We start from the raw sequence: 13088 nt of genomic DNA, 5'->3' as shown, positions 1-13088 counted from the left end.
TCTGAAAGGTTTACTTGGTTTATCTGGAAAACAAAGGGTGAAAAAACTCTAAAAAGATCTCAGCAAATATAGATGCATGAGCCTATAATCCACGTTTACTAGCAAATCTTATTGTTATACCCTCCGTTTCCACTGCATTTTATTTAAACTTGAACCAGTTCAGTTCACTTCTGTTTTTTTTATCCCTACTTGTCAGCTGTGAGTTGGATGAATGTTTATTTTCCTCCGTTGCCAGTTTCAAAGCTCTAAAATCTCAAACATCGCTGTGTTATCTTGGCTCAGAATTAATGTCTAACATAAGTCTTTTTTTCTGAAGCTGCAGGTTTCCCGTTAAGCTATTCATTAGTTCACAGAGCCTGCCATGCAGCAGGCCTAATGCAAACACACTGTGTGCATGTGTGCGACTCTAAACCAAAAAGACTTGGAGGGAAGAAGTGACTCAAATATAGTAGTGAGGCTCAGGCCTGTGCCAGCTCGTGTTTGTGTACTCTTTGCTTCAAAGCGGCCTGGTACTTGCGGTCACTTTGAAAGGCATGAATAACACTGACCAAACCAAAGTGACCACGGTTCATTCTGTCCTGGCCGAAAGGGCGAGTCCCAAATGCCAGGAATTAACGCTCTGCCCCATTTTGTTTTCTTTTGCTCTTCACATCTGCAACTTTATGGAAGCCTCGTCTGGAGAGATAAAGGGGAGGGGGAGAGGAGTGAGAGAAGATGAAGAGGCGGAGGTGAAAGAACAAACAGGGAGTGAAAGAGGAGAGAGGGGGAAAAAATAAGTGCCCGAGTGCCCTCGAAACCATACAAACCCAGCATAAATGAAAAATGACATTCCTGCGAGACAGAAGTGGTGGAACAGAGCGAGGACTGTCATCAGAGGGAGCAGTTTGGGATGACAGATGGACTGCAGGGAGGACGGGCGTAGATGGATTGAGAGTGGACAGAAAATGAGAGGAGTGTGAGTGTGAGTGTACACACAGCTGCAGAGGGTGGACTCAGACCTCATCATCTCCGGTGGAACCACCAAATAAACAGGACGGAGCTATTTTCAAATCCTCCATCGCCGTCTCACACCGACACAAACTGGAGAGCTCGAACACGACAAGAAACACATCAGGACCGAGAGGAGGGAGCTCAGATTATTGAGATTACTTACTCCACCACCTCCTCCCCTGGGGCTAACTCCTCATCGTGTACAGAAGAGACGATCCGGTCGGGCGTGCCCTTATCTGTAACAGCGTAATTACCTAAAAATGTCCGGTGTCTGCATCCGAGTCTGTGGGCTGCTGTCTGCATGAGTGAGTGAGTGTGGGCACGCACATGCAAACAAGAGAAAGGGGAGACATAAAGGCCTTTTCCATTGATTCATGTATAAGTAGAAATCCTTAAATAAAAACTAATGATGACAAAAAACAAGGAAAACAAGCTGGAAACATCACTTTAAGACCTGAAAAAAGTCAATGTACTCACAAAAATACCCCTAACTGACCAAATGATGCTACCCACCTCACAAAATCAGCACACTTTCATTTTTAATATCATGTAAATGAAGAAATATTATCCATTTACCGAGTGCAGTTAGTTTTTTTTAAATGGTCAATGATTCAGTGCAGGAGTATCTGACTCTCTGCTCTGAGTTTGAATTTAGGTGTGCAGGGCTAGTTAAAGCCATGCATAAAAGCCACACGGCTTCCATTCTTGCAGTGCAGGGGTCTCAAACTTAAATGAGCCGTGAGCCACTGCTGGCACTGTCACCTCATTGGAGTGTTCAAGCAGTACAAAAAGACCCCAAACAAACAAGAAAACTCCCACAAATATTTCCAAAATTCTAGTGTTTTGTTTGTATTTTTCAAATATTGTGTAACAAGACAAAACTGCAAATGTGAACACATTTTTTTCTCTCACTCTTAACTGAAGCTTTTCATTGAACTACTAAATAAACCAACTGGTGCTCTTTCTGGCCGGACACGTGGCAGCACTTCTGCTATAATTTTGTTTGTATTTAACAAAATAAAAATGCAGACATAAGTGTACACGTTAGTTTTCGACTCTCTCACTGAACTAACACGGCCAATCCCTCAACATGTTTGTGCTCTCTGCTCACGTTGCCTTCATATTAAATTATTTTTTACTTTTAAAGACTTTATTTTAACATTGCACTCAACAACACACAAATCCTCCCTGACAAAAAAAAAAAGGGCCAAATTGCATTACATTTCTTCAGGTCAATATATGGGCCGCAACTGACCCCTGGGCCACGGGTTTGAGACCCCTGCTGTAGTGTAAAGAGGTATTTTGGGAGCAAATTTAATAAACCACCCTTTTACAGATTAAATGACCAGAGTATTTTTGCCCTTAACAACATTATGATCTTATTTCTTTATGAGAGTCCTGGCACTCAAAGATCCCAGCTCAGTTGTGCAGTGGGGCAGATTTGGTGCTAGCAGAATAACCTCCAACTAAAAGCTTATTTTGGGGCAGCTTTTAAATCAGGTTTGTCCAGTGATCATAAACGTGAAATCTTTATGTTCGGCTGATCATCAAAATTAAAATTACTTTAGATGTTTAATGCTTTAAATAAGTGAACACACACATATTAGTGTTGCTTCTAGGACTTTGGATATGATTTAAATACCTCGTAGAGATCAGGAAACGCCTTTAAAGGTGTTTTGTGTAGTTCTTGCATTAGAACACAGCAGAGCACTGAGAATTTTCTATGATTTATGATTTTGCAAATTCATCTGCTGATGCACATGAGCCACATGTTTGATGCCCCTGACTTAGTGCATATAATAATAAGTTGTGGGTGCTTCAGCTGGTTCACACATTCACACATCAAACTCGGCTGCTCTTACATACACAGACACAAAAGACGAGGTTTTACTGCAAGCATAATTTTAATACAAAAACAGAACAAAAAAATTGTTTATAATTTTAGTTTTTTTTTTTGTTTTAATTTTACACAAGTGACTCGTAGTAACACCCCTCCCCTCCCTCCATGTTCTTATCACACAGAGTAACACAGCATCAAAAGGTGGTGGACTCGTCTCCCGATCCCTCCCTCCCCCCTCAGAGAGACAATAAATAAATAAAAATCACCTTAAGATGTCTTCTTCTTCTTTCTTATTGTAAATTCATTAGTTTTCATAAACTTCATCTCTTACACCGAGATAACACAGAGACAAACTCGAGCCCCGCTAAAGACGGAGCATTTGGAAAAAAAAAAAAAAAGCCTAGAAGAAGAGACGCTGGGGAGGGACACGAGGGAGGACGCCCGCTCTCATTGGTCCGCTCAGCCCAGGTCCCCTGTCATTCATATTTGTAGTTCTCTCTACACATGAAGGGCAACCCCCTTTGGTCGTGGTCAGGAAAACTGTAGTCATTAGCATTAAAGAAAATGTAACAAAAAGGCTGCCACTAGAATCAGCGACCTAGTGAATGATGTCATGTTACAACAGAGTAGAAACACACTTTACACACAGATCACGTCGAAACAGCGGAGTGGGCATCTTCTCGGTACAAAAAAAAAAAGAAAAAAAAACTTTCACCATAATACTAAATCACTCTCTGCCAACGGTGATATGACGTGAAAAATAAATAGATCTTTCTCTCAAGCTAGAAAACAAAACTGGATTATAAATTAACCAGAAAACAACGAGAAGAAAAAAAACAAAAAGACATTCGCAAATTAAACGTTTGCATACAGTGACTCAAGTCATTGACCTTTATTCTTTCCTGTAAGAAAGACACGCGATTCACACACACGCGCACACACCTTTTGAGTTTGAGAGTGCGCGTATGTGCTGCTGGGCTGCAGAGGAAGAGACAATTAGTGCATGCTGGTTGTCGGACTCTGCGAACGCGCTCGTTTACGTCGGGTTACGCATGTCGTGTATTGTCAGTAATGTGCTGTTAGTTGAGTGTGTCGACGTAAAAATAGTCCTCTCTATTGCCAGTTTGTGATTTCTTTTTCTGTGTGTGTGTGTCGGATTGTTACGCAGACATGTGACAAAACCGCCGAGACGCACACCCGCGAGGCCCGTCTTAACGTTCCAGCGGTCGGGAGGAGTCGGCTCTGCGGCGTTTGAGTGTGTGAGAGTTTGCCCTCAGCTGCAGCAGCGCCACCGCCGATCCTCCGAGTCTGAGGTTGGCCGCTGTGGGAGCCAGACAGCGTTTCCCGCCTCCGTAGATCTGCTGAGGTGACTCTTTTTCTCGCCAACCAACGCAGGGGAAGCGACATGGCAGTCGTTGCATATTTTCTTTTTTAACTCATCGCTGAGGCATCTGGCCCACAAGCCAAAATAATAACCCACAAATTCCTTCTTTTTTTCTTTTTTTTTTTTCCTGAATGCCACTTGAGCTTTTTTTGTTTTTGTAGCCGTGGCGGCGGCGGTGGCGGCATGTCCCACTCCCTGCACCGGCTCTGTGTTAAAATGTGTGTTTGTGTGTCTGATCGGGACAGGAGTTTGTAACACAAAGTAAGGCAGCATCACATCGGGTCGGTCTGTGTTTGGTTCCTCGCTGGTGGGGAACTTCTGAAAGACGAAGCAGGAGACTGGAAGGCAAACTGGGGTCGCTTCTTAAAGGGGAACAGTCTTTTTTTTTTCACCCCACAGACTCTGGCCTGAGACCGCCAGACCAGAATCTTCTCCTCTTGTGCAGGTTTTCAGTCGGCTGGGGAAAGAACGAGACGGAGATTCACTCAGCTCATCCACCTCCTCCTTTCTCCTGGAAAGTATCAGTCATAGTGCACACATTCTAGACAAGCCCTATGGATGGATGCTCAGAGTGACGCTGGTACACCCAAAATGGCAGATAATAGTGGCCCACCCACTGCGAGTTCCTCCAGTTTCTCTGTGGGTGGGTGGGTTTATTTCTTCGCAGACCCCGGGGTTTTTGGGCTGGGGGTCTTCTTGGAGATGGTGGGGATCTTGGAGGGTTTGGCCCCACTGCCCGGTCGTCGGGGGGTATCTGAAGTGTCGGAGCAGACGGACCGAGCGTCCTGGAGCTCTGATGCATCTGAGGCATCGCTGCCACGGCGACTGCTGGCCCTGCTGCCGGCTCGGCTGCCGGCTCGGCTGGTGGGACCGCTGGCTGTGGACCCCCCTCGCTTGGGATCTAACAGGAGAAAAGAGGGAAGCAAGAGAAAAAAAGAGTAAAAATGTGCTGACAAAAGCAGAGCATGCATTTATGAAGATTCAGATTTAGTTTGCAGCACTGTGGCTGTGGAGGCTGCCATGTCTGTGGGTTGGCCGAGACCACAGACTGCATATACAAGATAGACGCAGCCTCTTTGATGTCACCCAGTGGTTTGTGAATCTTCTTTGAGCTTCAACCTCAGCTGTCATCATCGTGGCTTTTGGTGGGGTCAGAGTACCCATATTTGTACGAAAGGGCAGACTGCTGCAGACTGTTGGCTAACAGTAGCTAGCCTGGTTGGTAAGCTTCATTTATGGACTAGACACAGACACCTGATAATTAATCTTAACAAGCAAATAAAATACTAGTATTTCACTCTCAGTAACAACCTGTGCACAAACCTTTTGGACATGGCCTATTAGTGCAATTAAACTATTATTGTTTGACATATAACCGCATTAAAATGCTGCAGAAGTTGCCGAAATAATTAGTCTACTACAACATCAACAGGTGAGTTCACAACATAAATCAGTCCGTGGGGGGACTGATTTATGTTTCCCGAGGGGAAAACTATGACACATGTTTCTTTCTGCTGTAACCCTGGAGTGTATGGAGGCTCACTCACTTCTGGGGACAGCCTCCAAGTGGCCATTAGAGGAACTGCAGTTTTTGGCACTTTTACGTTTTAGTCTCAGATGTTGACACAAATTTATGAGTAGAACTGAATTCAGTTAACCGAGAGTAAATATCTCAGCAGCAACAATGCTGTGAATTTACACATTCGCTGACGTCTGTTGGTCACAGAAGTAGGAATTTTAAGACCTGCCCTTCATGCAAAGAGAGAAGCCCCACCCACTTTACAATCAAACCTCCTTCTGGTAAGTCTGGTCTTAGCAGGGACAGGGGCTTACTTTGAACTGTGAGTCATGTAAAGCTAATCTAGTAGAGTTAATGAATAAAAATATGGAGCTTGGAATCAGCAGGTCTTCCTTAATGAAGCAGATAACGTGTCTACAGTAGCCAGGACACATGGCTGGTGTCTCACCCGTCCGCGATGGTTTGCTGGTGTGCGTCGTTCCACCGTTCTCCCCGGTTAGCGAGCCTCGGCTCGAGTGGAAGGTCGGTCTCTTTAACTTGGACCCAGATGGCGCCCCCTGCAGGAGCACACGGGAGACGTCAGCTGAGGATAATTTCACTGTTATCACTTTAGACACACACACAGACGCACACAGGGAATTTAACACAACATATCACATCCACATGGACATGAACAAAAACAGATCTACAAATAAATAATAAACAACACAAAGAAACGTGTTAAACACAAAAACACCAACAACATATGAACACTATATTAAACACTACTATTAATTGTGAAGGTATGTGTTTATAAAACTATGTGACCACATGAAACTATATGGAGTAAATCTGCTGATTAGTCTTTTAATTTTTTTCTTTATTATTTGCTCTTTTTTTTTTAATACCAAGGATATCTCATCAACTTGCTTTTATCTAATCAAGAGTTAAAAGCCACAAAATAATAATTTTACTGTTATTTCAGTTAAAGAAATGAAGCGAGTCAGCTGAAATATGATAAATAAATGCACTAAACTGTGCAAGTTTTATCCTTAAAACAGAAAAATTCAAGCAAAGCTCAAAATCACCCCAGCCAAAGTAAAGCTTCCCATGTGAGAGCACCTGCAAGTGTGCATTAGTGCATTAGCGCGTTCAGTGGAGTGGGGTTGGGTGGGCAGGGGAGTTGGTTGGGTGGGTGGGTGTGTTACCTCGTGCCCAGGAGTGGTGTGGCTGTGACCGAGATCTGGGCAGCAGTGGCACTTGGTTGGCGTTGGAGTTTTACTGTGTGCCAGCCAGGGCTTGGCATAGTCACGCGAGTGAGTATGGGACGACTGAAGGGAGGAAGGGAAGCAAGGAAGGAAGGAAGGGTGGAGGAGAGCAAAGCAGCATAGGGAAGAAGCAAATGAAGGAAGGGGTGTGGGGAGGAGGTGTGGGGGCATTGGATGGAGAGTTCAGCGCAGCAGATTAATGTGTAAGAGTGGATCATTCATTTTTTTTTTCCCATAAAGAGAGCCCCCATCAATGCAGGAAGGACACGTTTGCAGCGAGTTAGCAGGGTTGAATAAGAGGAACGTGGGGAAAAGGCAAAAAGATGAAAGAAAAAAGAACAAAACATAAAATTTCACAGTTAGGGATGCGGTGATTTCTGACAACAACAACAGGAGGATGACAACAAATGAACTATGTTACAAAAAAGCATAAAAACACACAGTTACAAATGTGCACCACCTCACACACACACACACACACACAGCGTTCACATGACAAACAGAAACATCACTGACATCAGATGACGACACTAAGAAATAACAATGGTCTGTTTGTCCTGATAGTGACGATGTTTCTATTTAACAAACACTCCAACATACAACACAAGATGAGCATGAAAGACTCTGTGTGTGTGTGTGTGTGTGTGTGTGTGTGTGTGTGTGTGTGTGTGTGTGTGTGTGTGTGTGTGTGTGTGTGTGTGTGTGTGTGTTTGTGTGTGTGTGTGTGTGAGTGAGAGAGCTACAAAAATCATGATGTTCATCTAGAATATTTCATTTCAATTTTCCAGTAAAGGAATATTCCACCAGTTTAAGATTTTTGCAAAAGCCAGATAGCATAAAAGTCTTTGCCTTTTTTTTTTTCCCTTTTTCAAATCCTGGTACCTGAGCATTTCAAATTTTTTCCAGATATAGACTATAAGAGGCTGAGGTGGTCTGGCCTCTTACAGTCTCTATCAAACATGGAACCATGTCTCTAGGGAAGGGGTCGGGGAACTCCAGGCCTCAAGGGCCGGTGTCCTGCAGGTTTTAGATGGAGGACACGGCCCTTGAGGCCTGGAGTTCCCCACCCCTGCTCTAGGGGGAGACTCCTTGCAAAATTGGCCTTCCAAAGGTCGACCGGCCAGCTCTGAAAAACTTGAAAGCATAAATTTTGGACTTTCCTACTGACAAAGAGCTCCCCCCTTTCATATTACACCAAAGTTATTAAGTAATATATAAGCAAAAAAAAAGAAAAAAAGCTCCCGATTTTTCACTTTATTACTTTTGTTTTCCTTGACATTCCCTAACTAGAATAAAACAGGTGGTAAAGTAGGACATGCTTTAAGCTGTGTCTGTTCCTTGATTTCTCAGTAAGATCAACGCTATTATTCATCTGAAAACCGGCTTCATACTGCCAAGGTAATCTTTTATATCTTTAGGTCGAGGGCACTTGCTACACTTCATGCAGAATCTTCACTTTTAAGTAACAAGCACATTTCAGCATGTGCAGTGGGAGGATTCAAGGCTTTTAATGTTTTGGGTAGATAACTGGATCAAGTAGTAATAAGTTTAATTTCCTAGGATAGTATCAGATGTGTGTTTAACCATATTTTCTACTATTTTGAAAATTACTCAAAAGTGTTACAAAACCAACTTTTAAACCACAATTAGTTATAAATTTACTGTAAATGTTTATGACTCAGTGCTTATATCCCTGCTCTGTCATTAATGCTGTGTAATGACTCGAGGGAAAAACCTTACCCTGGATGATGCAGAGGCCGTCGGGGTGGCCGGGGCAGAGGGAGCAGAGGGGAGGGAAGCGCCGCTGTGGGAGGCCGAGGAAGAGGAGCGGGTGGGCGAGGCGTTCCGAGAGCCCGGCTTGGAGCGACGGCCCCGGGACCGGAAGGCGGCCAGACCCTGAGACGCTCCTTCAGGAAGGATGAACTTCTCCCTTAGCTCCAGGTTGGTGCGACCTCGAGCTGGACAGAAAGAGACGGACAGGGAAGGGAACAATGAGTCTAAGTTTGAGTTGGATCGGAGGTTTCCTCCAGCAGGGGGCGGCAGAGGGAGCGAGCAGAGTGAGGGAGAGAGTCAGTGCTTCCTTGGCTGCAGACGTCAGAGTCGGTGCATGTTTCTTTGAGAGTGCGCGTGAGCAGAGCAGGTGTTTGGTCGGGTGGGGTTTCGGGGACTGAGGGACTGTTAAGTGCACTTTGGTTGAGTCATTTTTAAGGTGGGAGGCGAGCGAGGGGCGTGTTTCGTTTGAGTGCAAAGGTGGGAGCAAATTAATTACTGCGATACGCAACGAAAGTCAGCTAGTCATCGACAGTGGTGGACACGAGTTTGGAGACACAATGCCATTGCTTCAGAGAAAGACTATAAAACTTGGTGGTTATTTCAAACTTCTTTTCCTTTAATGTAAATAACTTCTTGAGGCCCACCTGCAGTACTGTTCTCACCCAGCAGGGGGCCACATTGCAAATCAGTTTGATACATCATTTATGAAATAAAGGGAAACTATCAATATTGTCGCAAATGTAATTTTTATAAAAAAATAAAACTCAATAAACAGGAAGTTTAATTGTGTCGCTAAGAAGCTGTGGTACCCTTCGTAACGTGTATGAGCAAACTTTACAGGTACTGACAGCAGCCCACTCGCTGCTTCCTGGTGCCGTAAACAGAGAAATAAGACTGATAGACTATTTTATCGATCACATATAAAAGTGAAAAGACTCCTTTTTAAATAACTCCTTAAGCAACAGCACGTGTCTCTGCTCTCATAATCTGCAAACTGTGACTGAATGCCACACTTTCGTTGCGTATCTGCTTAAAATCGTCTGAGCGCGCTGGAAGCAAAGTGCAGCTGCTCTTATGTTGTTTGTCAACAAGATTTTCTCAAGTATTTTTTCACTTCTTGCTGCAAAGGAGCATCTCAGCTCTGCTGTATACACACAGATTGTGTATAAATAAATGTGGGGGTCATGCCTGGTTTATGCTTAGCAGGAGAGAACCCAGAGATTCAGGGTTTCTCCCGTCTTCAAAAAACACTCAGCGGCATTCTTGGACAAAAAGTGGTGCAGCAGCCCCAGCGGACAACAACAAGCCTGGAGAAGCCAGCCACAAAAAGAGAGAGTGGAGAGACCGAGGACAACGGGAGGGTTCAAGAGAGAACAAATAAATACAGAAAGAAAGAGAGAGAGAAGACACAGATTCAGAGTGGAGGAGAAATGGAGTGAAAGAAAAGAGTGGAAAAAAATCTTAAAAAGAAGAAGAAGAAGAAGGAGGAGAGGAGGGCTGCAGCTAGCTCGTCCTGAGCAACTGAACAGCAAGGCCAGTCAATTAAACGGGTGCACCCTGTAATTATGTCCCCCCTCAAAGCCAGCCAGCCAGGTGCACCCTGTAATTGTGTCTCCCACCAACCAGCCATCACATTTAAAGGAGCCGCGTTGGAAGCCAGCGTTATTAGGAACCCAGGCTGGCCACGCCCAGGTCTAAGACACCAATATTTTTCTCCTACAAATCAAGAGTTTTTACATTCTTCTCTACGAAGCAGACAAAAGAGCAGCTCTGTCTTTACTTAGTACTCATAGTGACCGGTGTATTTTTTTCTGTGTTTATTTATTTAGTTTTACACACGCTCTCTTCTTGTCTCAATAATGTCTTATTTACAGATTTACTTTGTAAAAATCACCAAACCTCGAGTTACATCTAAAGACCAGGGGGTTGGCCAAATCCTGCTTTTTACTGTGAGTGAGGAAAGCATGACGCAAACATGTGCCACACAGACGGGACTGACATGAATGCCTTTAACGCACAAACCTGACCATGGTTATAAAGAGTACACACACACACACGCGTACACACATATAAAGACACACACAGAGGACAGCTGTGGTTAAGGATGGAGACGAATGGATGGATGGATGGTGAGTGAGAGACAGAGAGGAAGTGTAGATACCTCGGCAGCAGAAATAGCCAGGAGTGACTGTCACTAAGAGACACAAGAGACAACGTGAAATAACTGCATGCTGGAAGTGGAATGAAGAAAGTCTCTTACACACACACACAATCCTAAGACTGTTTAACCAGTCTGTTAAAAACCAGCTTTAGATACACACAAGCCCTAAACACACACAAACACACACACACAGCTGAACTCTTGGGGTCCAGACGAGTGTCGGAGACCCCTGAAAGGTGTTGGAAAAAGGGAACAGATCAGGATTTCAGGGCTGGAGCCAGCAGCAACAGTAGGGGAGGAACAGTGGGGAGACATAATGTTAGTCAGGTGATCACAGTCAGCAAGGCACAGCAACAAGGCCAAACCACCAAACCAAGGAAGAAGAAGAGAAAGGGGAGGTGGTAGAACAATAAAGATAAGAACAACAAAAAAAGAATGAAGAAGAAGAGAAAAAAGAAAGGTGGAAGCCCAGAGGAACACAAAATAAAAACCAATCAAAAACAAACCAGACGGAGGAAATACAGGCGGCTAAGAGAAAGCGTGAGAGATAGAGGAGAAATCCAACCTATACGAGATGAGATGGAGCTACTCGAATCGGAGCGGAGAATCTTTATTCCTGGATGTTGCACTGAGAAAAGAGAAAAAAGGGAGAGAGGGAAAAAAAGAAAGGGAGGGAATAAAGAGAAACTGAGGATCATGCACCATGCAATACTACGTTCTTTATTTAAGAAAGAATGAACAGAGAGAGGCCCGGGGAGAGGACGGGCTGTGTGTATACAGAAATAAAACATGTGACGAGATAAGATGATGATGGAGGTGAAGGAGTCCTTTGGGATCGACAGAGGATGGGCTCGGAGGGAAATGACAGATTGGGGAAGAGAGATGGAGACAGAGAGAGAGAGAGAAACACCACTCCGAGGAGCACAACAATTACACCGACGTCACTGGAAGAAAACACTGGAGAGAAAAATGAGACGGTGCAGCGCTTCACTGCATCACCTGCTGACAGAAAAACTAAAGAAACTTGAGTCGGTTTGTGTGTTTTCTCCTTTATTTTGTGTTTTTTCTCCGTGTCCGTTCAGCCACTTCTGTTCGGAGTTATAAACATGTTGAGAAAGATCTTTGAGGGTTTGTTTGCTTTGGTGTGATGGTGTCTAAGCGCTTGTGCCTGACCGATATATACCACTGGATATTTTTTCTCAAGATGGTGCCCCATTCATTTAAAAAAGCATCTTAGTCCCTATAAATGGCTTTAAGTTTTAATGATGAGGCTTTTTTAAAGATCCTTTTCAGACCTAAAGGCTACATCTAAAGCTAAACTAAAAAGAACTGATACTTAGTGGTAATAAAACTGCATTAATGATCCAATCAGATTTTAAAAAGTTTTTAAAAAATGAAAAAAATATATGTAAAAGCAGTTAAAATCATGAAATAGAATAAATTGTCAACTAAACCTGACAGACAAATGACTAAAAGAGGTAAAAGTATGAATATAAAGTTGGAAACTGTTAGCTAATCTTTTAGTTGGAAGTTTAAATTGTTGCTTAAACATAACAAATAAACATTTGAAAAAGACTTAAATTAAAAAACTAATTAACACATGTGGTTTGCAGTTAACTATTAAGAGATAAAAAGTTACAAAAAGATTTAAGCAGGAATGAGAAGCTGGAAAATATCAGCTTAACGTACGAGCTAACAGTTTACTAATGCTAATGCTAGCTAAAGCTACGAGTAAAAAGTTAATAATTACTAGCTTAAAAGTTATAGTTAATGGTTTGAGTTAGCTTAAAATATATAAGAATCAAAAATTGTATTAATCATAATTGACAAGTTGTAAAAATTATTAGCTAAAAGCACGATTTGCAGTTAAAATTCTTAGCCACAAAGCTAAAGTATAGATAGTGTATTAAAAATTTTAGCTAAAAATAAAATGTTGAAAATCGTCACTACGCATAACGAAAAGTTGTTCAGTAGAGTGCTAACTGAAAGTTAATCATATAAAATTAAGAGTTTGCCAAAGCAAATTCTGATTATAAAAGCTAAGAATAAAATGTATGGTGAAAATAAAACAGATCTAATTTAAGTTTAAATGAGGTGATGTCGAATCTGACAGGGATTTGAAGTCAGGTGAAAATGTATTGTCAAAATTATTTCCAGGGATTTGTAGTTTGTTG

General features: G+C 42.9%; 1 protein-coding gene across 17 annotated transcripts in view; it reads right to left on the bottom strand.

Annotated features, from left to right (window-relative positions):
- Window positions 1-2881: 2881 nt before the first annotated feature.
- The window catches only part of macf1a (microtubule actin crosslinking factor 1a), a 238281-nt gene continuing 228074 nt past the window's right edge, over window positions 2882-13088 (bottom strand). For 10 of the 17 annotated variants that reach the window (XM_039605406.1, XM_039605407.1, XM_039605408.1 and 7 more), the window contains 5 exons: window positions 11480-11542; window positions 8721-8938; window positions 6921-7043; window positions 6182-6290; window positions 2882-5115 (listed from right to left, as the gene is read on the bottom strand). In XM_039605406.1, the coding sequence (XP_039461340.1) occupies window positions 4868-5115; window positions 6182-6290; window positions 6921-7043; window positions 8721-8938; window positions 11480-11542 (761 nt within the window). In that variant the 3' untranslated portion in view covers window positions 2882-4867. The remainder of the gene's footprint in view (window positions 5116-6181; window positions 6291-6920; window positions 7044-8720; window positions 8939-11479; window positions 11543-13088) is intronic. The other 7 variants (XM_039605412.1, XM_039605413.1, XM_039605404.1 and 4 more) reach the window with 3 other exon arrangements.

This window comes from Oreochromis aureus, linkage group 22, assembly GCF_013358895.1.
Source record: "Oreochromis aureus strain Israel breed Guangdong linkage group 22, ZZ_aureus, whole genome shotgun sequence".
In the NCBI taxonomy this organism is placed as follows: domain Eukaryota; kingdom Metazoa; phylum Chordata; class Actinopteri; order Cichliformes; family Cichlidae; genus Oreochromis; species Oreochromis aureus.
This window is presented reverse-complemented; position numbering and strand designations above follow the sequence as displayed.